This window comes from Erinaceus europaeus, chromosome 10, assembly GCF_950295315.1.
Source record: "Erinaceus europaeus chromosome 10, mEriEur2.1, whole genome shotgun sequence".
Taxonomy (NCBI): domain Eukaryota; kingdom Metazoa; phylum Chordata; class Mammalia; order Eulipotyphla; family Erinaceidae; genus Erinaceus; species Erinaceus europaeus.
Window position 1 is genome coordinate 70,182,923 of NC_080171.1, and position 27,938 is coordinate 70,210,860.

The following is a 27,938-nucleotide window of genomic DNA, read 5'->3' on the forward strand; positions in this document are numbered from 1 at the left end:
TTTGACTATACACTTAAGGGCAGTATTGCAGGATTATAATACATTTCCTTTTTTGTTGTTGTTGTTGTTTCCCATTCCTTCTTCTATAACAGATGCACCAGTTTGCATATCTACTAACAGTGTACTAGAGTTTCTTTTTCTCTACATTTTCATTAGCACTTTTTGTTTTCAGTCTTTCTTTCCTTCTTACCAAGGTTATTGCTACCGGATTCACTGTTCTGGTGACCTTCTCTTTAAATTTAAATAGAGGGTACAGAGAGGAAGAGCCAGTGGGGGAAAGAGACACCTCAGCAATGTTCCACTGTTCATGAAGCTTCCTCAGTTCAGGTGCCCCCATGTGTGGCCGGTGGGGCTCAGGGTAGCTGGAATCTGAATCCTTGCACACTTGGCAAAGTGTGTGCTCTATGGGGAAGCTATCTCCCAGTCCCCTATTTTCTGTCTTTTTGATGAATGTCGTTCGCACTGGTTCTAGATAGTATCTCACTGTAACTTAAAATTGCATTTCCACCCCACCAATGTGTCCTGGAGATCAGATTTCCCAGAACCCCGCCCCACTAGGGAGAGAGAGAGGCAGGTTGGGAGTATGAATCAACTTGTCAACACCCATGTTCAGCGGGGAAGCAATTACAGAAGCCAGAACTTCCACTTTCTGCATCCCACAATGACCTTGGGTTCATATTCCCAGTGATAAAGAATAGGAAAGCTGTCAGGGGAGGGGATAGGATATAGAGATCTGGTGGTGGGAATTGTGTGGTGTTTTACCCCTCCTATCCTATGGTTTTTGTCAGTGTTTCCTTTTTATAAATAAAATAAAAATTAAAAAAATGTATTTCCATAAGAAGTGATATTGAGTACCTTTTCATGTCTGTGGGCCAATTGTTTATCTGTTTTAGAGAGGTATCTAGAGTCATTCTGCCCATTAAACTGAGTAGCTTCTTTTATTTTTAGTTGTACAATTTCTTAATGTAGTTTCATTGTTAAACCCTTGTTGGATGTATGAGTGCAAATATCTTCTTCCAGTTACTAGGTTGTGGAAGTCTCTTTCAATGTGTAAAATGCCTTTTGACATTATCTCATTTATTTATTGATGTAGGCTTATCTTTTTTGCATCTATTAATCTTTAAATTTAAAAAAAATGTCTGAGGCCTGCTTTCACACTCAGGGAACAAAAGGACTCAGTCTGCTATTAGCCTATCTGAGAGTGGCAGATCTGGGAATCTGAGTTACTCTGTTCCTAGTTAACTATGAAACAGATAATGCTAAAAAGTATCCAGAAGGAGAAAAAAATAAAGGGAGAGCAGGAGTAGACAGCATGATGGCCATGCAAATAGACTCTCACGCCTGAGGTTCTAAAGTCCCAGGTTCAGTCCCCAGCACCAGCATAAACCAGAGCTGAGGCGTTCTAATGAAACAAAACAAACATAAAATAGATAAATAAATAAGTAAATAAATAGGGAGAGGGAGGAGCAAAGTCTAGAGGTGCCCAGGGGGAGGGGAGTCTGCACAGTGATCCGGACACCTTCCTCCTGGCCCGAGGGGACTACGAACTTTAAAACCAAATGCGTGGAAGAACCAACCACCTGAGGCAACTTTGCAAGCGCGGCTGCAGAACCTCTCCACAGGCTCCGGAACTTCAGCCGAGCCGAAGAACCGAACGGAAGTCAGGTCCCCGCCCGCTGATTGACCCGGAAGTTCTCGGCGGCGAACGCGACGGGGGGTGGGGCCACGGAGAGAGGCCAAACCGGCGCTCACGCGCGCGCGCGCGCGCGCGCGTTTACCGCACAACTCCCACCGGCTGCTCAGAGCTGTCCTGCAGGCGCGCCGCCGTTAACATGGCCGAGACGAGCGAGGAAGTGGCGGTCCTGGTGCAGCGGGTGGTGAAGGACATCACCAACGCCTTCCGGAGGAACCCGCACATGTGAGTGGCGCGCCGGCGTTGTGCCCGCCTCCGGGGGTCTACGGGGGCTGTGCGCGGGCGGGGTGGAGATGGGAGCGACCTCCGGCGGCGGCGGCCGGGTGGCGTTCGGGGTCCGCGCGCCCCTCGGGAGAGCGGAGCCGCCGCGCCGGGACCGCCGGCATCCCGACACCGGACGCGCTGGCGGGCGAGTCCCCTGCGGCGGTGACCTCGGAGGACCCGGGCAGAGAGACTTTGCTTCGCTCTCCTCCGCCCCGGTTCTTTCCCAAGAGTTCGCCAAAGTGGAAAACCTTCACCCGAGGGTGCACGGACAGACGGATACACACAACACACACTCACGCGCGCGCGCGCGTGTGTTGGACACACAACTCTGAGGCTCCATCCCGGACGTGAGCACCCGGTGCTGGGGATCATCTTCCCAATCCCTCCTGCTCCCCTCCCCAGGAAATTTTAAAGCCCAGTTTACCAAACTCAAGATAGTTTAGGGACTGCTTTTGACCTTCACCTCATTTGCCCCTTAGCTGCGATCCTAGAGGAACCCCGAAGAATCACGGTGAAGAAGAATAGAGCTTCTTTGGGATTCTGGGGCATGATGGTGGGAAAAGGACCTGGCTTGGGGGTGAGAGTGGTCTGCAGACACCTAATCATCACAGGGAGATGAGGAATTGTGCCCGTTTCAACATCTGGACTGTAAACCATTAACACCCCCATCGCCACCACCACCACCATTAAGTAAAAAGAAAAAACATGTTAAGCGTATAGTTGCTGGGTGCGCAGGATGGGTCTGGTCCACAGCAGATGAAACCTCGATACTTTTTAGCATTAGCTGATTCATAGATACAGGGAGCAGAGTAACTTTCAGATTCCCAGTCCTGCCACCCTCATAAGTAGGACACTCACCAGATCCCTCCTCCTCTCTCTCTCCCTTCTTCCTTCCTTTGTATCTTACTTGGAATACTTTGGGAAGATAGCGCAGAGATAGCATTCTTTCAGGTACTACTTTTGTGTAACTGGTAGAAAGGAAGTTACTAAAGAAAATAGAGATCTACATTATAGGAAACAATGAGAAAGGAGCTCTTTCTCCATCCCTCCTCCCCTCCCCCAAAGGAAAGTACTAGGGAGTCTAGTTGTGCATTATTGTCATTTTATCTATGTGTGGTTTATTTTTATAGTAAATATACATAGCATTGAACATTAAACAAAGATATTAAACATTACCATAAAAAACTAACTGGAACGTATAAATTATTCTTTACAAGCATTTTTAACCCCTTTCCAGCTAAAAGAGGTGCCAGATCTACATCTAAACGAAATGTCCTAGTCCTTCAAAGTGATATTTATAAGAGAATTAAGAAGCTCTCTGATGTATTGCTCCCTTGTGACACAATTAAAGACCTGCAACTGTGCCTCATTAAATACAGAATACTACTGGCCTCAAAATACACCTGCTACCTCTGCCACCATTCACTTCCTTTCCCCTGAATGAGTGCTGCCTTTTTTTCAAAATGAGAGTACTTGGAATGATTCCCTGGCAGTAACTATAGTGGGTATTGGGCCTTCTGAAGAATGCTTTGATGCCTTGTTATATATCAGTCTTTCAGTCCCCTTTTGAGAATGAAAGCTTTAGTGCAAATCAGAGACAACCTCAAAAAAAGAAAGAAAAAATTTGGATAAATATGTGAAGGGCCTCTTTTCCCATGGTTGTTATTTTTCTTGAAGAAATTTAGCAGAGGTTGGAAGTCGAATAATGGAACAATTGTCTTAGTTCTTTGAGGTTAAAACTAGCAGAACATCAGTACTTTGCATTTGAAGAAACTGAGATTGAGTGTTCTCCTTGCTAGGTTGACTGAGCAGTTTGAGACACATCCCAGTTCTTCTGGATCATATTTGTCATAAAAAAGACTTTATTGGTACCCTCAAAACATATATATATATATATATATTTTTTTTTTTTTTGAGTAGTGTATATAAACACCATTTCTGCCACCAAAGGTCTGTGTCCCTACTCCTACCCTCCTGTAATGAAGCTAAAAATCTACCCTTCATCCAGAATTTTTTACTTTGGTGCTAAACTCAAATTCTACTTTGCATTTCCCTTTCTATTCTTCATTCTTAACTTCTGTTTATGAGTGGGATCATCCCATACTTGTCTGACTTACCTCACAACATAATTCCTTCTAGCTCCACCCAAGATGCTGTCTTGGTGAAAAATCATTAATAAAGAATTTGAGATAGTTACAGGTCTGGAATTTTTGAATAATGTAACTTTCTAATGTTAGTTGTTAGTTGTAGATTTGTATACATTCCCTACAATAACTATTTTCCATACTATTCATCTTTTGAAATTTCCAATATTTTAAACTTCCTTAAGTTCCCTCCACTTCTACCCCTAGAATAGCCCTTTTACATCCAGAATATTTGGAATAAAATAATCTCTCTCTTGTTCCATTGCACCTAGTTAAAAGAATAAACACATTGTTCATCTTGAAAGTTAGTGTTTAATTACTTCCATTATTATGCTTTTTTCATTCTTAATGTTTTTCCTCTTTTCTCCTAACACAGATTGTAATTTTATTAGCCAACACTTTCTCCATTAAACATGTGTGAGGCCCCAGGGACACTAGGTTTGATCCCTAGCACCAGCATACTCCAGAGTTAAGCAAGTGCTTTGGTCTCACGCTCATAAAAGAATTCTCTTGGAAATGATGACTTGTAGAATTATCTAGCCAGGAGTTGTCAGACTCATAGTGGGTGAGATGTGAGTTCTGTTACTGTTGGGTGTGGATAAGACCCTTGCTCTCATTCTTAGTTTTGATCTTGTGAGATTGATGAGAAACAGGAAGATCACCTCACACAGTGTGTGTAGTACTTCATTGCATTAGGTAAATAATAAACTTCACCTGAATCCTTGGGTTCCTCAAAAAATGTATTGCCTAGAATGAAGTTGGTGTATTACACCAAATTAAAAGACTCTGGGGTGGGTGGGGGTGGGTTCAGGTCCTAGAACATGATGTCGTCAGAGGACCTAGTGGGGGTTGTATTGTTAATGTGGAAAACTGGGAAATGTTATGCATGTACAAACTATTATATTTACTGTCGACTGTAAAACATTAATCCCCTAATAAAGAAAAAAATACATATACATTACCTAGTTGGTGATGCCAGTCACCTACAGGCTGAAAAATACCATACAAATGTTGCGTGGTTGCCTTGTAGAAAATGTTAACTACAGAAACAACTGAAGGCTTCTTGCAGAAATGGGCATTAAGTGTAGAACTCTGTGCTCATGAGGAACGGCTGTTCTCTGTGCCATGAAATTTGTATCAGAAGTCTTTTATCCAGGAAGCGAGTACTTTTTATTGATCTATTAATTGTTAGTTGAACTCTTATTATTGATATGTTGTTTTTTTTCCGACTCCCATATCACTTTATTGAGGAAATGCTGATTTACAGGTCCATTTTTTTTTTAAATTTTTATTTACAAAAAGGAAATACTGACAAAAACCATAGGATAAGAGGGGTACAACTCCACACAGTTCCCACCACCAGAACTCCATATCCCATCCCCTGCCTTGGTAGCTTTCTTATTCTTTATCCCTCTGGGAGTATGGACCCAGGGTCATTATGGGGTGCAGAAGGTAGAAGGTTTGGCTTCTGTAATTGCTTCCCCGCTGAATATGGGCGTTGACAGGTTGATCCATACTCCTAGCCTGTCTTTCTCTTTCCCTAGTGGGGTGGTGGGCCTCTGGGGAAGTGGGGCTTCAGGACATATTGATGGGGTCATCTACCTAGGGAGGTCCAGTTGGCATCATGTTAGCATCTGGAACCTGAAAAAAGAGTTAACATATAAAACCAAACAAATTGTTGGCTAATCATGAACATAAAGGCTGGAATAATGCAGATGAAGATTTGGGTTCTCCGTTTTGTAGATAGCTGGTAGGCCTATTTTAGTTATATTCCAAAGTGCCCATGACAATAACTAGTTTTTTGTTGTTTTTTTTTTCCCTCTGAGATTGAAATCTGATATGCAGGTGGACCGACCCAAGTTATTGTCTGGAGAGATGATGTCATGGTTGGAATAGAAATGGTTGCCCTAGGCTGGGAGTATGGATTAACCTGTCAATGCCCATGTTCAGCGAGGAAGCAATTCCAAAAGCCAGACCTTCCACTTTCTGCATCCCACAATGACCTTGGGTCCATACTTCCAGAGGGTTAAAGAATAGGAAAGCTGTCAGGGGAGGGGATGGGATATGGAGTTCTGGTAGTAGGAATTGTGTGGAGTTGTACCCCTCTTATCCTATGGTTTTGTCAATGTTTCCTTTTTATAAAGATATTAATTAAACAAATAAATAAATAAACAAACAAAAATGGTTGCCCTGTAGGTACTTTTTTTTTCTTTTTCCCACCAGGGTTATTACTGTGAATCCACCATTCCTGGCTACAATTTCCTCTTTCTCCCACCCCCCTTCTTTCATTTAATAAGACAGAGAGAAAGTGTGGGGGAGAGACACACCTACAAACCTTCATCAACCCTTGTGAAGTGCTCCCTCCTCCCCTGCAGATGGGGAACAGAGACTCAAACCCAGGCCCTCACAAACAGTAATGTGTGCACTCTACCATGTGTGCCACCACCTGACTCCCAGTAGGTGCTATCTTTACAGTATGGAAGATGAAGTGGAGAGCACAGCTCTTATACTCAAAGTATCTATGGTGATGGAAATATTTTTCTGTCCAGTTCAATAGGCTTAGCCACTGGCCACTTGTTGGTAAGTTGTGCATGAAGTGTAGTTAATGGTGAATGAAACAATAAATTAAATTTTTTATTTGCTTTTAGTTTCTTTATTCATAATGACCACATGTGCGTAGTTAGTACAGTTCAAGTCTAGATGGAGGTCAAAGGTGTACATTTATCAACAATCCCTTAACACTGCAAAGCAATTTATGATGAAGGTTGGGCCAGTAGCTAGTGTGTCAAGAAGCACATACCCATATGAAATATGGGGAAGTAAGCATATTTTACCAGGCTTCTCAGGGGAGGTTTGCTTTAAGTTGAGCTTTGAAGACAGGGAGGGATTTATAATCTTGGAGGAGTCAGAGACCACCATAGAGAACAGTGTGCTGACCAAAAGTAGCAAAATGTAACTGAAAAGATAAAAGCAATGGCAGATTATGGAAATCCTTGACTATCTGGCTTAGTTTCATTCTGTGCATGAGCTCAGTAAAAGAACACCTCATTTTGACAGATAGGATGCTAGTCAGGGTATATAATGGGTTGAAGACTAGTGAATATGGTACCTGCCCTAATGGGCCTTTAGATAAATCAACTTACTAATTATATAAAGAGCCCAAAAGGATAAGAAAGTTACTTTGAAAAAAATAATAACAAGTAGGCCTAATTTAAATGAGGTCAGAATACTTCTTTCTGAGGAAATAACATATAAAAGTACTTGCAGTACTTGCCTCACCACTTGTGAAGCTTCCCCTTTGCAGGCGGGGAGGAGGGGGCTTGAGCCCAGGTCTTTAACCAGGTGTACCACCACCAGTTGCATATTTTAAATTTCCTAATCAGTTGTATAAATTATTTTTATTAAAAAAAACTCAGCAAATAAAACTTTGGGCTTGTCAGCTCACACACACACACACACACACACACACACACACACACACCTCTATCTATCTGTCTACATATATCCATACATACTGGATAGCTAAGAAGTAACCTATTTTCTAGGTTATTTCATGAGAATACTGGCAAGAGGCCCTAGATGTTGCATGTCACTAATCATTCGTTCCAGATAATCTAATTTAAAATTAGGTCTTGGGGGCCCAAAGTGTTATGTCTTGTTAACTTAAATGGTTAAGAAAGACAAGACTTAGGTGTCTGAGGCACCAAAGGTAGGTTCAGTCATATATGTATATGATTTAAACTTTAAAAAAAAAAAATTCCTAACTTCTGGATATAGTCTATTTGAAGGTCTCAGACTTTTAACTTAAAATCACAATGTAAAGATCTGTCTTTATTTATTACCAACAATCAAATGCTCAACTAATAATCTGGTATCTATGTGTATAATCACTAAAATTTCTAAGAAGCAGACATACTTTGTGCAGACCTTAATTTCTTCATTTATAAAATGGTGGAACTGGGAGTCGGGTGGTAGCACAGCAGGTTAAACGCAGGTGGTGCAAAGCGCAAGGACCAGCCTAAGGATCCCGGTTCGAGCCCCTGGCTCCCCACCTGCAGGGGAGTCGCTTCACAGGCGGTGAAGCAGGTCTGCAGGTGTCTGTCTTTCTCTCCCTCTCTGTCTTCCCCTCCTCTCTCCATTTCTCTCTGTCCTATCCAACAACGATGACATCAATAACAATAACTATAACAATAAAACATAAAGGGCAACAAAAGGGAATAAATAAATAAGTATTTTTAAAAAATGGTGGAACCACCTATTTCTGAACATAAGAACTGCCAGGTCTCATTTGGCTTTCAGCTTTTATGACTCAGAAACTTGGCAGTTGTTCTTATATAAAGAGAATAAAGACAGTCATTATCATGGAATGTAAAGCTCTAGGGGGGAGGAAATCTAGAGATAGCAGGATGTAAAGACAAGAGCATGCAGCCTTCTGAGGTCTAGGGTTCTTGCCAGTCTCCGGTGTACTACCAACCATGTAAATTTTACAAGTCACTTGCTATCAACACCCTCATCCAAAATTCTGAAACACAACAGTACCATCCGGTCTCTTATGAAAAGCAAATGACAAAGTAAAAAATTGGTGAGCTGTAAGTGATAGGCTATAATGAAGTGCTATTGTTAATTCACTTAAAAGTCTATGGGCAAGGGCGAGGTGGTGGGACACCTGGTTGAGTACACCTATTACAGTGCACAAGATCAAGCACCTGGTCCCCACCAGCAGGGGGCAAATTTCATGCATGGTGAACAGTACTGCAAGTATTTCTTTCTCTCTGTCTCCCCCATCTCTTTCAGTTTCCGTCTCTAGCCAAAATAAGTAAATAAAAATATTTAAAGAAAAAGCAGCTAGAGAGTGCAGATGAACTGAAATTGCCCTTCAATAATTTAAAATCATTCAAAAATGTTTGTTGGGGGTCCATCAACTGCCTAGGAAATCTTTTAGTACTTTACCCCTGAGCTAATTCTTATTTATCCAGCATACTTCATTTTATATGTTATTGTCTCCCTCTCCGCACTCAGTTGTTCTCTGTCTGATCAAAAGGGGGAGGAGGAAGGAAAAAATGGCAGCCAGACAGTGGAGTTTGGGGTGGGGAGTGTGCTTTACACTGTTGTTGGCAGGTTTTTTATTGTTAAACCCAGCAAATGCTGATCCAACTCATTCTGTTCTTTGCAACTCTATCAACAACATAGATAAACTATATTCTGTGGGTCTTACATAGATACACATTAAAATTATTTTCAGCTTTGCTATCGTGTTGCAATGACATCCTCTATATGTTTTAGCATAGTTTTCTGAATAATAGAATTACTAGGTCACAGAGCATGTGCATTTAAACATTTTAAACACATTTTCACATTTTATCCAGAAACTAAGACAATATTAATTCCCATGTTAATACTGACGAGAAGATACTATTCTCCCCCCCCCTTATTTTTATCAGTATAAACAAACTTAAAAAAGATTATGTCTCCCATCCTTTGGGTAAATTAAATATTTTTAAGAAAGGAAAATATGTGCAATTTTCTGAAATTCTCTGTTGAACCTGAAATTTTTGAAAAAACTATATCTTTAATCTTTCTTATGTTTTACATCTTAAGAGATGAAATTGGCCTGATCCAGTGCCCTGAAGCTAGATACAACCGAAGTCCCATAGTCCTGGTTGAAAACAAACTTGGTGTGGAGAGCTGGTGTGTCAAGTTCCTCTTACCATACGTCCACAAGAAACTCCTTTTGTACCGAACAAGAAAGCAGTGGCTGAACAAAGATGGTAAGTATGAGGTTCTGTCCTCCTCTGGCTTTGAGAGACAGCTTGCGGTATAGCGGGAAGAAACCTCTCAGGTTGTTGGCAGTCCTGCGTCTTAGATCTGTTACTTTCATTTACTGCATGGCATGTGCTTAATCTGACTGTCAAGTGAGGAACTCAGTTTTAGCTCAGTATTTGAAAACTTGTAGTTTTCAAATTTTGCATTTGTGGGGATTCTTTGGAAAGTGCTGCAAGTACAATTTCAGTCTACATACAGTAAACGTCTTTTAACTTTTTATATATTGTAGTTATTTTAAAAATAGTATTTGAAGAAAGCATCCTTAACTTAATTTTTTCTTTTTTTTTTAATGATTGAAAAGGACTCTAGTATCTCAGATTCAGTAGTTTCTAATCCTTTAGTATTCTAGGAGCCATAGAACTCATTTCACTAACAGTCTAGCTGAAGGGAGTTCTGATGTTGCTGACAATACTGTGAACCAGCTCAATGATTTATAAAAATGCCTTGCACCTGTGAGTCCCAGCTGAGTGTTGACCTTCTGTGTGAGTCCCAGCTGAGTGTTGACCTTCTGTGTTTGGTTCCATGCAGAAATGAGCAAAAGAAAGCCACCCAGCATTACCTCTTTGGCTCTTTGAGATAGTTCTTCGTTGCATCTAACTATCTCAGCTCACCTTGCCAGGTCTTGTTTCTTAGATTTCCTCCTAAATGTGATATTAAACCTTCATGTACACAGCTCTGTTTGCCTTTTAGGTAAAATGAGACCTGATTCTCACTTTTTTAGAAAGTACTCCTCCAAGAATGTGTTCTCAACTGTTTTTGTGATGTATCTTTCTCTTCCCACATACAGCATTAATTTCAAAAGTGCTCAGTTATGCCTGTAGCTAATTTTGACTAAGAACTTTGTTCCATAGAGAATTTTAATTACCAGTTTGTTGGCCATTATCAAGGGCCTACTCATACCAGAAGCTGTTCTAAGGATTGCAAGTGATAAAAAGATGAATAATGCATGTTTCCTTTACTCAGGAAGCTTGGGCTTGAGTAGAGAATAGTGTTGCCAAACATTTGACATAGCTGATTTCCTTATGTTTCTCCAAGTACTGTCTTTAATATACTGTCATACTTGGTTAATGGTTCTTTCACATTTAAATCAGTAGAAAAGGATTTGAGGGGGTCGGACGGTAGCGTAGTGGGTTAAGCGCACGTGGCACAAAGCGCAAGGACCTGCGTAAGGATCCTGGTTCGAGCCCCTGGCTCTCCACCTGCAGGGGAGTCACTTCACAGGCGGTGAAGCAGGTCTGCAGGTGTCTATCTTTTTCTTCCCCTCTGTCTTCCCCTCCTCTCTTGATTTCTCTCTGTAGTATCCAAAAACGAACGACATCAACAACAATAATAACCACAAGGCTACAACAACAAGGGCAACAAAAGGGGGGAAAAATGGCCTCCAGGAGCAGTGGATTCATGGTGCAGGCACTGAGCCCCAGCAATAACCCTGGAGGCAATTAAAAAAAAAGGATTTGAAACTTTAATGTAAAATAGTTTCTGTGTTCTGTGTGGTATTTTACTCAAATAGTCTTTTTACATGTCATTCTTAATTATAAGGCTACATCTGTTTATGGCATAACTAAGTTTGTAGTTAAGTGTATTACGTTTATCTGTTACTAGTCTTCTGTTATTCATTCCCTCATCCTAGGATTATATAGTAGGTGTCAGTAACATAAAAGTGAAAAATAACACAATTTAAATTCAAGTTATTTTTTTTTCCAAACAAAACTGTATTTTGTATGTTCTGACATAAAGAAATTGCACAATTAAGCCAACACATACCTAACTCAGGCTGGGGACTGGATGGAGAGTGATGGTCTTGTAGAGAAGAAACAGTATGGATTTCAAAGTAGCAAAGGCTGTTATTTCAGATCATTATTTATTGCTCATACATGTGTATTAGCTCAATTTGCCTTCTTCCTGTAGGCTTCCAAGTCCTTTTCTCCATTTCCATTTATTTATTTATTTTACTTTGCCTTTCTGGATATTGGCAGGCTTTGCTGAATCTTCTTATCTTGTAGTTTTAGTCTTACTAGGCCCAAGAAGACTCAGGCAAAAGATATACAAGTAGGTGGCATCTAAAATTTGCATTCTGGTGCGACTTTGTTTTTTTCCCCTTAATTTTTTATTAGTGATTTAATATTGATTTGCAGATCTGTAAGATAATATGGGTACAATTTCATCCCTTCCATTGGAACCTTTCTTATTTACCCCTCTGGGAGTATGGACCAAAATTCTTTTTGGGGTGCAGAAGGTGGGAGTTCTGACTTCTCTGGTAGACACAGGTCAATCCATAACCTCCAGGCTGTTTTTACCCTAGGGGGGAAGGGCTGTGGAGAGGTGAGATTCTGGGAAGCATTGGTGAGGTCATCTGCCCAGAGAAGTAAAATGGAACCATAGGAGCACCTGCAACTTGGCAGCTGAAATGCAGTAAGATAGAAAGCAGGATAAAATGTCTAATAACCCCACACCTATGGACATCTAATCTTTGATAAAGGGGCCCAGACTATTAAGTGGGAAAGCAGAGTCTCTTCAACAAATGGTGTTGGAAACAATGGGTTGAAACATGCAGAAGAGTGAAACTGAACCACTATTTCACCAAATACAAAAGCAAATTCCAAGTGGATCAAGGACTTGGATGTTAGACCACAAACTATCAGATACTTACAGGAAAATATTGGCAGTACTCTTTTCCGCATAAATTTTAAAGACATCTTTAATGAAACTTATCCAGTTACAAAGAAGACTAAGGCAAGTATAAACCTATGGGACTACATCATATTAAAAAGCTTCTTCACAGCAAAAGAAACCACTGCCTAAACCAAGAGACCCCTCACAGAATGGAAGAAGATCTTTACATGCCATACATCAGACAAGAGTTTAATGACTAACATATATAAAGAGCTTGCCAAACTCAACAACAAGACAACAAATAACCCCATCCAAAAATGGGGGGAAGGACATGGACAGATTATTCACCACAAAAGAGATCCAAAAGGCCGAGAAACACATGAAAAAATGCTCCAAGTCTCTGATTGTCAGAGAAATGCAAATAAAGACAACAATGAGATACTACTTCACTCCTGTGAGAATGTCATACATCAGAAGAGGTAACAGCAAATGCTGGAGAGGTTGTGGGGTCAAAGGAACCCTCCTACACTGCTGGTGGGAATGTAAATTGGTCCAACCTCTGTGGAGAACAGTTTGGAGAACTCTCAGAAGGCTAGAAATGGACCTACCCTATGATCCTGCAATTCCTCTCCTGGGGATATATCCTAAGGAACCCAACACCCATCCAAAAAGATCTGTGTACACATATGTTCTTGGCAGCACCATTTGTAATAGCCAAAACCTGGAAGCAACCCAGGTGTCCAACAACAGATGAGTGGCTGAGCAAGTTGTGGTCTATATACACAATGGAATACTACTCTAGCTGTAAAAAATGGTGACTTCACCATTTTCAGCCGATCTTGGATGGAGCTTGAAAAATTCATGTTAAGTGAAATAAGTCAGAAACAGAAAGATGAATATGGGATGATCTCACTCTCAGGCAGAAGTTGAAAAACAAGATCAGAAAATAAAACACAAGTAGAACCTAAAATGGAATTGGTAAAAGACTCTGGGGTGGGTGGGTGGAGAGAATACAGGTCCAAGAAGGATGACAGAGGACCTGGTGGGGGTTGTATTGTTATATGAGAAACGGGGGAATGTTATGCATGTACAAACTTGTATTTACTGTTGAATGTAAAATATTAATTCCCCAATAAAGAAATTTTTTAAAAAGTCTAATAAACAGGAACCATAAAAAAGAAATAGGGTAAATGAAAGTAGAGACCTTAGAGTAGAAGGGAGCTAGGAATTTAAGAATGTTCGTAGGAGCCTATGTCTTAGTAATCTCTGCTTAAGCTTGATAATTATCATGGGAGTGGACTAGAAATATTGTCTGGAAAGATGATGTCAGAGTTGAGATTAAAACTAGGAAGCAGGATTAGGGCAAAGAGTTACTCGAAAACTTGAAATGTATAAATGCATATAGCTGTTAACCACAATGATCTAACCTGGGGTACACATGAATTCACATTTAGCACTAGAGTCTGCAACCTCCAAGTCCCTGTCAAACTGAGCTCACAGTCCATAGTCATGTCTGGGAACACTCTAGGCTGCATTCACTTCCGAAACAGTCTAAGAATGGCAGAATAGGATGACCCAGCCTGTCTTTGTAAAGTGGGGCAGTCCCTACTATTGCTAGTTCATAGTGAGGGTACAGTTGAAGATGAGTTTATGATGGTGTTCCTGGTAGAAGTGACCAGTGATGGTAGAGAGGGGGATCTATTAGAGGTCTAGGACCACATTTTCTGATGCAGCTTTACATATATACAGAAGCAACATGGTTTTATGCTACCATTGGCTACATGGAAGCTGTTTAGAGCTTCACTTTTCGTTTGGGGTTAGAGCAAGGACAGCGTAGCTCAGTGTCATGCCACATACCACCAAGTTTGACTTACATTGTTGGTAAAAACTTGGAATTGAAGCTCTGGAAAACAGCTTGGCTGGTACTATAAGTGCCTTGCCATGCACATGACCTGGGCTCAAGCTCCTGTGCCACTCAGGAGTGCCATGGCACTGAGGAAAGCTCTGATACTGTATCTCTCCTTCTCTGTCTCATTCTCTGTCTGAAATAAAGAATGAAAAATCTTTAGAGCAGTTAAATTGTGCATATGTGAGGCCCTAGAGCTACATATACACACACGCCACCCACCCAAAACACACACACCACCCACCCAACAGTAAGTTTCTGATTTGACAGAAAGACACCTGTAAATGCTGACTAATTTACATCAGAATATTCTGCTAGACTTGTGAGCTAAAGCAGTTAGAGCAGAGGTGAATCTTTTGCTAAGGGAATAAGAGAAGGGGGGGGGGGGAAAGTAAAATATGTTAGGGGAAAACACTTATTTTACAAAACTATTTTGCCTTTAAAACTTTTTTTAAAAGAAAATATAAGAAAAGATAATTGGGAGTCGGGTGGTAGCACAGTGGGTTAAGCGCACGTGGCACACAGTGCAAGGACCAGTGTAAGGATCCCAGTTTGAGCCTTCGGCTCCCCCCCCCTGCAGGGGAGTCGCTTCACAGGCATTGAAGCAGATGTGCAGGTGTCTTTTTCTCCCCCTCTTTGTTTTCTCCTCCTCTCTCCATTTCTCTCTGTCCTGTCTTAACAACTATGACATCAATAACAACAACAATAATAACTACAACAACAATAAAAGGCAACAAAAGGGAAAATAAATATAAAAACATTTAAAAAAAGAAAAGATAATTAATGAAATTTCAGGAATTTTAGCTTCTGTCTGACTTATCATAGGAAAATCCTAGGCATCCCCTAAGTATATATTATTCTGGTGGTTTGGGAGATGGCACAGTGGATAAAGCATTGGATTCTCAACCATGAGATCCCAAATTCAATCCCCTGCAGCACATACTAGAATGATGTCTGGTTCTTACTTTCTCTCCTCCTATCTTTCTCATGAATAAGTAAATAAATTCTTTAAAATATATATACATTTATTATTCTGTAATGGAAAGTGACCATTATTCTTTAGATATTTTTTTCTTTTTAACTATACTGAATTTATGCTGTCATTAATTTGCTAAATTACATAGATGTCTGGGAAAATTATAGATATAAGGGATCTCCAGAGAAACAACCCGGTGAAAATTACATATAATAGTATATCTCTTTAATTGCCTAGAGACTATTTTTTTTTTTATCTTGTTGTTTCATAGCCATACCTAGCTTAGAACAAAAATGATGCTATGATTTTAATTTTTGAGAAAGTCACAGCTTTGGTGTCCTGGCAGGGTAGTATACTGCCTTGTGCTCTAGGCCCTAATGGCCTTTCCATCATCTTTTACTTCGTTCCTTTTCTCCCCAACCCACATCTCAATCTTTAACTATGCTTTTAAAAACCATTTCTTTCCAATACATATATAATTTCATTTATGTGTGAAGGAACCAGAGCATCCTACCACAAAGAAGGCCGGCAACCTCAATCTCAGGATCTCATGCTGAGTCCAATGCTGTATCCATGACACCACCTTCCAGGATGCTACTGTCCACTTATTTCTCACCTGACAAATGGTATTTCCTCTTAGGTGACCTACACCAGTTTTAGTCTCTCTTCTGTTACTCATGTCTGTCTTGCCACTATCCAGTTATTTCAAACACTTCCCAGCAACACTGTTTAGAAACATATTTTCAGAACTGCTTTTCGTGTGTGTGTGTGTGTGTATGTGTGTGTGTAAATTTCCTTTTTATTTTCCATTTTATTTCATGAAGCCTATACGACAAAGGTAGAATTCAAACTCAGTGGCATAGTATTCAGGATCTGTCCAAAGTCTGCATAACCTGCTTTTTTCCTTCATATCAGAGGATGTGGATTCTCAGCCCCATACTGAAGCTTGAGTGCAGAAACATTTCATTAAATTGTTAATAATTAGTTGAATAAACATTTAAAATTAGGATCAAGTTTTAAAATTAGAATGAAAATCTGGATTTCTGTCTTCACTTAAAATTGAGAGGCTTTGTGTGTTTAAAGACCTCATGGTCACAATTGGTTGGGGCTAGTAACTTTATTTTCTTTATTATCAGGCAAATTTGCCGATTTACTACAATCTTACGCCCTTCAGACACTGAGGTAGATTGTCAGTTGTTACTTATCATCTGATTTGTTTCATTGCTATTTGGCATTCATTTGAACCCTAAAATCACTTGAGTTTGTAGGAATTCAGTAAATATTCCAGCCAGAACATAATGCCTCTCCATTCTTGGGCTTTGCTATACTACCATCTTACCTCCATGTCTCTGTTCAAGCTAGGTTTATGTCTTATGTTATCATTGTCGTGGTTGACAACATCCACACACCCACAAAAGCTTCTTTCTCCTAGAGCAATAATTACTTCTCTGTGCTATTTTAGGAGTTGTTTATTTAAACTACTTGCATAGTAAAACTTAACCATACTTGATAAACATTTTCCCCAGCGATAATATGTTTGTTAAGAAGGAGGACTGTGGCTATCCTTTACTTAAAACATTCATGCTTTTACTTAAAACATTCATGTATTAAATGGACACTTATCAAATAAGAAACAAGAATTTGGTTTTTGGCTTTATCTTCTATCTATTCAATGCCCACATTCTGTAATAAACAGGATTTTTTGGTGTTTACCACTAAGTCTTGGGTTTCTCTTCTTGTAGTACCCTGAATGAATTTTGGAGGAAAAGGTTAACTAATTCAAGTTGACATTGCATTTATTTCTAGGTGCATGAAAACTTAGTTATCAAACCCAGTGACCATTACCAGGTGAATGCTGACTTTGTACCATTTTTAGAATATAATGTATCATGAATTTTTTCTAAAGCTTTTTTTACTAAGATGTATTACTTGATTTTTTATGACAGACAGAGACCAGAGCACTGCTCAGCTCTGGCATATGATGGTGACAAGGTTGAACCTGAGACTTGTAGATCCTCAGGCGTCTATAGCTGCACTGTCTGCCTAGTCATTACATGTTTATTTTAGATCTTGTTCAATTCCAGCTTGAAGGTAAATTAATTGAAGATTGTGCTAATCTGGAAAGTGTATTTGCTTTACAAGAAATCTTAGCACATTCAGTTCATTAGCACACTGAAGTTACTTAGCAGTGACTTTAGCCAAATTACTTAACCTCTTCCTACGTCTATACCAAATGAAGGAAATTGTAATAGTTCTCACAGAGGATTGTTCTGAGGAATACATACCAGCATAGTCCCTGGCATGAATTATGCTCTCAAGAAAATTTTTTTCCCTTTTACTTATATAGACAGAGCCAGTGAGGAATAAGAACAAAGAAAAACACATTCTTCACAAGTAAAACGCACATCTCATTTACTCGTAAGTGTATGTAATATAGTTGCTTCACCTTTGTTGACCTTTTCTCATTTTTGACATTTTAATTCACCTCTGTGTCTTAGATTGACTTGGAATGTTTGTTTTTTGTTTTTGTTCTTTAGGTGGATCCTATCTGAGACTTAAATCATGAAGTTAGGAATTTCTCAGAGGAGAAGGGTCTTAGGACTTTTGCGGTTATTAGGCAGGAACTGTTGGTATATTTTGTTGTTGATGGGGCCTCACAATTCTAGATAAACTTTTTTTTAATTTATAAAATGGAAATATTGACAAGATCATAGGATGAGAGGGGTACAATTCATACCACCAGAACTCCGTATCCCATCCCATCCCTTGATAGCTTTTCTTTTTTTTTTTTTTTTTTGTCTCCAATGTTATTGCTGAGGCTCCATTCCTACACTGCACATCCACAGCTCCTGGAGGCCATTTTTTCCCATTTTGTTGTTGTTATTGTTGCCATGATGTTATTGTTGTTGGATAGGACAGAGAGAAATTGAGAGAGGAGGGGAAGACAGGGAGGGAGAGAGAAAGATAGACACCTAGAGACCTGCTTCACCCTGTAGCAACCCCCTGTAGGTGGAGAGCCGGGGGCTTGAACTGGGATCCTTAAGCCAGTCCTTGCACTTTGTGTCATGTGCACTTAACCCACTGGCTACCGCCTGACCTTTTGTATTCTTTATCCCTCTGCGAGTATGGACCCAGGATCATTATGGGGTGCAGAAGGTGGAAGGTCTGGCTTCTGTAATTGCTTCCTCGCTGAACATGAGCATTGGCAGATTGATCCATACTCCCAGCCTATCTCTTTCTTTTCCTAGTGGGGCAGGGCTCTGAGGAGGTGGGGCTCGAGAACACATTGGTGGGGTCGTCTGTCCAGCGAAGTCAGGTTGCCATCATGGTAGCATCTGGAACCTGGTGGCTGAAAAAGAAGTAAGATATAAAGCAGAACTTTGACTAATTATGAACCTAAAGGCAAGAGTATTGCAGATAAAGATTTGGGGTCTCCATTTTGGAAAAGGCTAGTAGGTCTATTTTAGGTATATTCCAAGGGGCCTATCACTTTACTAGTTTTTGCCTGAGCCTGACATCTAATATGTAAGTGAACCCAAGTTATTATCTGGGGAGATGGTGTCATAGTTGGAAAAAGGACTAGAAAGCTGGATCAGAGAAGAGAGTAGCTCCCAAATATGGGAAAAGTATATAAATATTGTTAATTGCCCCATCAGTTTGATCTGGGACCCATATTAAGCACAGGAGCCTATGTAACCTCTACATCCTAGTAGGTCTGAGCTCACATTCTGTGGTCACAGCTAGGAACATTCCAGACTGCACTAATTTCAGGACCCATCTTCCTTGGGTGGTAGGTAGAGTATGTTGTCCAGCCTCCCTTCAGAGAATGGAGCAGTCCCTACCATTGTTGATCCACATTGAGGACAAGGTCCTAAAGGGGACCAGAAAGGGGTCCATTTTGTTGTTGCTGATGCAGATGACCAGTGACAGTGGCGACAGGGATCTGTTAGCAGTCTAGGCCCATCATGTCTGTGTGGGAATCCCAGGATTCCATGACTAGGGACCCAGGTGATCGAGTGGCTTGGTAGTAACCAAAAGAGCCATCATCAGAGTATTCCCATCTCTTGCCCTTATCCAACTTTGGTACTCCTTACTTTGTCCAAGTAGATTAGCCTTGGAGTGATTGAGGGAAGTGAAATAGGAAGTAGGTGTGGAGGGTATCTTGGTCTAAGTAGAAACTTTTTGACTGCAAAGCGTAAGAACCAGCATAAGGATCCCTGTTCGAGTCCCCAGCTCCCCACCTGCAGGAGGGTCACTTTGCAAGTGGTGAAGCAGGTTTGCAAGTGTCTATCTTTCTCTCCCCCCTGGCTTCCCCTCCTCTCTCCATTTCTCTCTGTCCTATCCAACAATAATGACAGCAACATTAAACAACAAGGGCAACAAAAAAGAAAAAATAATAACCCCCAGGAGCAGTGGATTCGTAATTCAGGCACCCAGCCTCAGCAATAACCCTGAAGGCAAAAAAAAGGAAAAGAAATGTTTTGACTAAGTACTTTATGGTGTCTTTTTTTTTTTTTTTTGTAGGTCTTTTTAGTTGCTTGCTGAACTCATTGGTTCACTGCAAACTATTATAAGTTTTACCTTAGGAACAGTTGGCACATTTTAACTTTCTTTGATTAATTTATGAGAAATACTTGTGGTTAGTAGCAGTGGTATTTAGTTGATCAAATATTGAGTACTCACAATGTGTTAACTGAAGAAATGGAATGAACCGCATTATTTACACTGAAATTGATGTGTGCCCCCCCAACCCATTTCACAGATAAGGAAACTGAAGTTCAAAGACATTAAGTTGCATAGGTTAAGTGGAGATACTAGAATTTAAATCCAGGCAATATGGTTTTCAGTCCTTTGCTCTTAGCACTTGACTATGGGGTAGATGTGAACTTTTGTGCAGAGACCATGTTTTTCTCATAGTTTGCTTTGTAAATACGTAATCTTGAGATTACGACAAGACCTGCCTCCAGAAAAATTATAATCTAAACAAGAGGACATTGTTTATACAAGATCAGTAACAAAGTAAGATACAGAATGTTCAGAAAGATTGCTTCCAGCTAGTAGGTCATGAAAACCCTTATTAATAATGAAAAATATTTTTCCCTCTGTTAGAAATAGAATAGTCTGTATTTCTTTTTTTTTTCTTTTTTTTTTTTTATTTAAGAAAGGATTAATTAACAAAACCATAAGGTAGGAGGGGTACAACTCCACACAATTCCCACCGCCCAATCTACATATCCCACCCCTCCCCAGTAGCTTTCCCATTCTCTATCCCTCTGGGAGCATGGACCCAGGGTCATTGAGGGTTGCAGAAGGTAGAAGGTCTGGCTTCTGTAATTGCTTCCCCGCTGAACATGGGCGTTGACTGGTCGGTCCATACTCCCAGTCTGCCTCTCTCTTTCCCTAGTAGGGTGGGTCTCTGGGGAAGCTAAGCTCCAGGACATATTGGTGGGGTCTTCAATCCAGGGAAGCCTGGCTAGCATCCTGATGGTATCTGGAACCTGGTGACTGAAAAGAGAGTTAACATATGAAGCCAAACAAATTGTTGAGCAATCATGGACCCAAAGCTTGGAATAGTGGAGAGGAAGTGTTAGGGAGGGTACTCACTGCAAACTCTAGTATACTTCTGCTTTCTTACTTTGGTGCCATACTCCAAACTCAGTCAATTTCTGCTTTGCGTTTCTACTTCTTTTTTTTTTTTTTTTACATGCATAACATTCCCCAGATTCCCATTTAACAATACAACCCCCACTATTTCATTCATCATTTTTCATGGACCTGTATTCTCCCCACCCACCCACCTACCCCAGAGTCTTTTACTTTGGTGTAATACTCCAATTCCATTTCAGGTTCAACTTGTGTTTTCTTTTCTAATCTTGTTTTTCAACTTTGGCCTGAGAGTGAGATCATCCCGTACTATAGTCTGTATTTCTATAGTAAACAGGTAGAACAGTTGTGTTAAGATAAAAGGAAGGTAGATGAGTAGAAGGAGTATTTAGAGAATGGTAGGGTATGCTTCTTTGCAGTGCATGTAAAAGAAGAACAATGAAGGACAAGGATGCTGAGATCAGGTTCTAGTTTCTTGATACACCACTCTAAATTCTGTTCTAGCCCTGTGATCCATAATTACTTTGAGAGCACATAGGCTTCATACTTGTTTACCTTTATTGATACTTTTTCCATTGATCTACAGTGCCCTTTACTACTATATTCAATATAACTTTTTCTGGCAACTACAGTAAAAATTAATTGTAACTTCATTAGTATTTTCCTAAATGTGTTATGTTTTTTATTGGAATATATTTTGTTTCATAAATAAATTACTTGTTTATATCTTCTTTCCATCTAATAGTAAGCTTCTAATATGCAAGAACAGGTCTTGTTTATTATAATATCTAGACTATCAGTTCTTTTTTTTTTTTATTTAAGAAAGGATTAATTAACAAAACCATAAGGTAGGAGGGGTACAACTCCACACAATTCCCACCACCCAATCTCCATAATCTACCCCCTCCCCTGATAGCTTTCCCATTCTCTATCTCTCTGGGAGCATGGACCCAGGGTCATTGAGGGTTGCAGAAGGTAGAAGGTCTGGCTTCTGTAATTGCTTCCCCGCTCAACATGGGCGTTGACTGGTCGGTCCACACTCCCAGTCTGCCTCTCTCTTTCCCTAGTAGGGTGTGTCTCTGAGGAAGCTGAGCTCCAGGACACATTGGTGGGGTCTTCAATCCAGGGAAGCCTGGCCAGCATCCTGGTGGCATCTGGAACCTGGTGATTGAAAAGAGAGTTAACATATGAAGCCAAATAAATTGTTGAGCAATCATGGACCCAAAGCTTGGAATAGTGGAGAGGAAGTGTTAGGGGGTACTCACTGCAAACTCTAGTGTACTACTGCTTTCAGGTATATATTTTGCAGTAGTTTATGGATACGTGTGAACATAAGCTCTCTCTCACAGAAACTGGTGTATATCTAGGTTATGGGACTTTGTTAGAAAGTGAACCACCTGAGATGAAATTAGAGTGTACTATAAAAGGAAAGGTCTCACCCGAGTAATGAAGCTGAAGAGTTGTCATTCCACACGTAGAGTCTCTGGACACAGTCTGAGGTGAAGCATGTTGAGGTGGCAATTGATGCGTTGGTTAGGTTGTGATTGGCGGATGCAATATTATTTGGTATGGATTGGGAGACGCTAACGGGAAAGTGGGCCCTATCCAAGGGTTCCAGGACTGGGGGAAGTAGGGGCTCTATACTGGAGATGTGAGGTTCCTGCTGTCTTAGGGTTCAAAAAGACAATCGACAGTTAATGTTATCATCACATTATTTGGTAATTGGGTTAACTTTGAAAAGTCCTTTTGTTATGGTTTGCTGTACAGTATCCAGTATCTTGTGTATAGCTGTGCTATTGGATGCTTCTAATCTACTTGGTCTAGGCTTTTGAGAGAGTCCACATATCAAATACACAGCCTATATATTAAAAAGATTCAGTTTGTGTTTTGAAAAACTTTGAGACATACAATTGATTTTCCCCCTCTCATATTAATCAACTACTGATTTATATGTCTACATTTTGCTAGGAGTGTACATAAACACCATTCCCACCACCAAAAGACTGTGACCCATCCCTCCCACCCACTCCCACCCCCCACTGGCCCAGGAAGCTGCATGTCTACCCCTCACCACAGGGTTTTTACTTTGGTGCCCTACTTACAATTTGATCAGGTCCTGTTTCGGGGTGTCTCTCTCCTTCTCCGGCAGGGTGGCCTCCAGGGGAAAGGTAACGGGCTGGTTCTTTATCGCTCACAACAGGGGTGACACGAAGTAAAAGACACCAGGGGACTCTTAGCGTGAATCTAGAATCTGAGTCCTTGAGTCCCAGAATCCTAGAGTCCGATTATTAGCAAAATTGACATAAGTTAAATAGAAAAGCAATGGAGGTAATTATTGTTGAAATATGACAGAAATTACAGGTTTCTTAACAGTCAGCATGCCCTTAAGGTAGGGGGCTGGTATGACAGGAATTGATGAGATACAAGACAGTTATTCTCCATAACACAAGCAACTTAATTATCCAAAGGTATTTGAGAGAAGCATAGGGGTTAAACCAGTAGGGTGAGACAGAGAAGATGGATATCAAAGAGCCATATAGTTTGGAATTTCTCTTGTCTGGGGTCTGAGGTGTGTGATGATGTGTGTGATAAGCTGTGTTCTTCTGTGATCAGAAGGTGACTTTGAATAAGTGAATCTGCAGCCATGTGGCCTGTGGTTAATGGAAAGAAGTACTGTGGTATCTGGGCCTGAGAGTCAAGAAGGAAAGAACCAAGTCTGAGTTTCCCCCCTTATGCTCACCTCAGTTGAGAGAGACTTACCAAAAGGTTATCTTCTCAGACCTCCATCCAAAGATGGGTTGGTTCTCCCTAAGCTCTATCAGGCTTACACATGTTCCCAACAGTCCTGCTTTTAGTTTCCCTTTCAGATCTTCTTACTCAACTTCTGTTGATGAGTGGGATCATCCCATACTCATCTTTATCTTTCTGACTTAATTCACTTAGCATAATTCCTTCTAGCTCTGTCCAAGATGGGTCAGAGAAGGTGGGTTCATTGTTCTTGATAGCTGCATAGTATTCCATTGTGTATATATACCACCGCTTTCTCAGCCACTCATCTGTTGTTGGGCACCTGGGTTGCTTCCAGGTTTTAGCTATTATGAATTGTGCTGCTATGAACATAGGAGTACATACCTCTTTTTGGTTGGGTGTTATGGAGTCCTTGGGGTATAACCCCAGGAGAGGAATTACTGGATCATATGGAAGGTCCATGTCTAGCCTTGTGAGAGTTTTCCAGACTGCTCTCCACAGAGGCTGTACCAATTTACATTCCCACCAGCAATGTAAAAGGGTTCCTCTGTCCCCACATCCTCTCCAGCATTTGTTGCTGCTGTCCTTTTTGATGTATGCCATTCTTACAGGAGTGAGGTGGTATCTTAGTGTTGTCTTAATTTGCATTTCTCTGACAATCAGTGACCTAGAGCAGTTTTTCATATGTTTGCTAGCCTTTTGGATCTCCTCTGAGGTGAATGTTTTGTTCATATCCTCTGCCCATTTTTGGATGGGGTCATTTGCTTTTTTGTTGCTAAGTTTGCTGAGCTCTTTATATATTTTGGTGATTAGTTTCTTGTCTGATGTCTGGCATGTGAAGATCTTCTCCCATTCTGTGAGGGGTCTCTCTGTTTGTTTAATAGTTTCTTTGGATGTGCAGAAGCTTTTCAATTTGATGTAGTCCCATTGGTTTGTTTCTGCTTTAGTCTTCCTTGCAATTGGGTTTGATTCATCAAAGATGTCCTTGAGATGTATGTGGGAAAGTGTTTTACCAATGTTTTCCTCTAAGTATTTTGATTGTTTCTGGTCTGACATCTAGGTCTTTGATCCATTTGGAGTTGAAAGAGAGCCTTCTTTTTCCATTTAATCCTTTGGGCCCCCTTATCAAACATTAGATGCCCATAGGTTTTGGGACTTATTTCTGGGCTTTCAATTCTGTTCCACTGGTCTGTGTGCCTATTTTTGTTCCAGTACCAGGCTGTTTTGATGATGATGGCTTTATAATATAGTTTAAGGCCTGGGAGTGTGATGCCTCCATTTCTGTTTCTTTTCCTCAAGATTGTTTTGGCAATTCTAGGTGTTTTCAGGTTCCAGATAAATGATTGTAGTGTTTGTTCTATTCTCTTAAAGAAGCTTTGTGGAACTTTGCTGGGTATTGCATTAAATTTGTATATGGCTCTGGGGAGAATATTCATTTTGATGATATTTATTCTTCCAATCCATGAGCATGGGATATCTTTCCATTTCTTGGTATCAGTTTCTATTTCCTTGAGTAGCGACTCATAGTTTTCAGCATACAAGTCTTTCACTTCTTTGGTCAACTTTATTCCTAGGTATTTGATTGATTTTGCTGAAACAGTAAATGGGAGTGATTTCTGGATGTCTTCTTCAGATTTAGTGTTTGCATAAAGAAATGCCACTGAATTTTGTACATTGATTTTGTAGCCTGATACCTTGCTATATTGCCTAATAACTTCCAGTAGTTTTCTGCTGGATTCCTTAGGTCTTTCTATGTATACTATCATATCATCTGCAAATAGTGAGAGCTTGACTTCCTCCCTTCTATCTGTATTCCTTTGATTTCTTTCTCTTGCCTGATTGCTATGGCAAAAACTTCCAATACTATGTTGAAGAGTAACGGTGACAGTGGACAGCCCTGTCTAGTCCCCGATCTGAGGGGGAATGCTTTCAGCTTCTGTCCATTGAGTATGATGTTGGCTGTAGGTTTGCTATATATAGACTGCACTATCTTGAGGAATTTCCCATCTATTCCTATTTTTTGTAGAGTTTTGAGCATGAATGGGTGTGGATTTTGTCAAAGGCTTTCTCTGCATCTATTGAGATAATCATGTGGTTTTTGGCTTTGCTTTTATTGATGTGGTGAATGACATTGATTGACTTACGGATGTTGAATCAGCCTTGCATTCCTGGGATGAATCCCACTTGGTCATGATGAACAATCTTTTTGAAGTGTTGCTGTATCCGGTTGGCCAAGATCTTGTTTAATATTTTGGCATCTATGTTCATCAGAGAGATTGGTCTGTAGTTTTCCTTTTTTGTTCTGTCCCTATCAGCTTTTGGTATCAGGGTGATGTTGGCTTCATAGAAGGTGGAAGGGAGTATTCCTGTTTCTTCAATCTTATGGAAAAGCTTAAGAAGTATTGGTACTGTTTCCTGAAAGTTTTGTAGAATTTGTTTGTGAAGCCATCTGGTCCAGGACTTTTGTTGTTGGGAAGATTCTTAATAACTGTTTCAGTTTCTTTGTGTGTAATTGGTGCATTTAGATTTTGTAGTTCTTCTTGGTTCAGTTTTGGAAGGGCATATGTTTCTAGGAATTGTTCCATTTCTTCCAGATTCTCTAGCTTGGTGGCATATAGTTCTTTATAGAAGTTTCGCAGAATTCTCTGGATTTCTGTGGTGTCAGTTGTGATATCTCCTGCATCGTTTACAATTCTATTAATTTGAGTCTTCTCTCTTTTTTGTTTGGTGAGTCTGGCTAGGGGTTTGTCAATTTTGTTTACTCTTTCAAAGAACCAACATTTGGCTTCATTGATCTTTTGTATGGTTCTTTTATTTTCGATGTTGTTTATTTCTGCTCTAACTTTAGTGATTTCTGTCCTTCTGGTTGCTCTAGGGTTCCTTTGTTCCTCTTCCTCTAAGTCCTTGAGCTGTGCAGTAAGGTCATTCATTTGAGCTTTTTCTTGGTGTTTAATATGTGATTGTATGGCTATAAGGTTCCCTCTCAGTACTGCTTTAGCTGTGTCCTAAATATTTTGATAGGTTGTGTCTTCATTTTTATTAGTTTCCAGGAACATTTGAATTTCCTGCTTGAGTGAGTCTCTGACCCAGTGGTTCTTAAGGAGCATGTTGTTTAGTTTCCAAATTCTGTGTCTTTTAATAATTTTCTGTTTGTTATTAAATGTTTGTTTTACTCCACTGTGGTCTGAGAAGATACTTGGGATGATTTCAATGCTCTTGAATTTATTGATGCTGTCTTTGTGGCATAACATGTGGTCTATCCTTGAGTATGTGTTATGTGGATTTGAAAAGAAGGTGTATTCCAGTTTTTTGGGGTGGAGGAGTCTGAAAATGTCCAAGAGGTCTAGTCTGTCAATCTCTTCATTCAATTCTCTTGTTTCTTTGTTGGTTCTCTGCTTTGTTGATCTGTCTAAGTGTGAGATTGGGGTATTGAAGTCTCCCACTATTATTGTATTACTATTGATGGATTTTTGAAATTCTTTCAGTAGGTGCTTAATATATTTAGATGGTCCCTCATTGGGTGCATAGATGTTAATAATTGTTAAGTCTTCTTGGCTGATTGATCCTCTAATCATTATGTAATGTCCTTGCCTATCTTTTATTACTTTATTTAATTTAAAATCTATCGTATCTGAGATGAGAATGGCTGTTCCTGCCCTTTTTTGTGGTCCGTTAGCCTGTATGATAGTTTTCCATCCTTTCACTTTAAGTCTGTGTTTATCTTGTTGTGACAGATGGGATTCTTGCAAGCAGCATATGGTTGGATTATGTTTTCTGATCCATCCCCCCACCCTGTGCCTTTTGATGGGTGAGTTTAAGCCATTGACATTTATTGATATTATGGATTTAATGTATTGTAGTGCCATTGTTCAAAAAGAAATGTATTATATTGCAAGTATTATAGTGATGTTCTTGATTATAAGAGGTCTTTTAGAACCTCTTTCAGGGCCAGCTTGGTGATGGTTGCCTCCTTTAGCTGTTGTTTATCGAAGAAGGTTTTGATCCCTCCATCTATTTTGAATGAAAGTCTATCAGGATATATTATCCTTGGTTGAAACCCTTTTTCATTCAGGGTTCGATAGATATCTTGCCACTCCCTTTTGGCTTTTAGAGTTTGAGTGGAGAAGTCTGCAGATAATCTTATGGGTTTTCCCTTGTATGTGACTT

The 27,938-nt window shown here is 40.2% G+C and overlaps 1 protein-coding gene across 1 annotated transcript in view; it reads left to right on the plus strand.

Moving 5' to 3' along the window:
* Window positions 1-1,515: 1,515 nt before the first annotated feature.
* Window positions 1,516-27,938, plus strand: part of PTAR1 (protein prenyltransferase alpha subunit repeat containing 1) — a 63,288-nt gene continuing 36,865 nt past the window's right edge. The window contains exons 1-2 of the mRNA XM_060199732.1: window positions 1,516-1,918; window positions 9,700-9,869. Coding sequence (XP_060055715.1) covers window positions 1,560-1,918; window positions 9,700-9,869 — 529 coding nt within the window. The 5' untranslated portion in view covers window positions 1,516-1,559. The remainder of the gene's footprint in view (window positions 1,919-9,699; window positions 9,870-27,938) is intronic.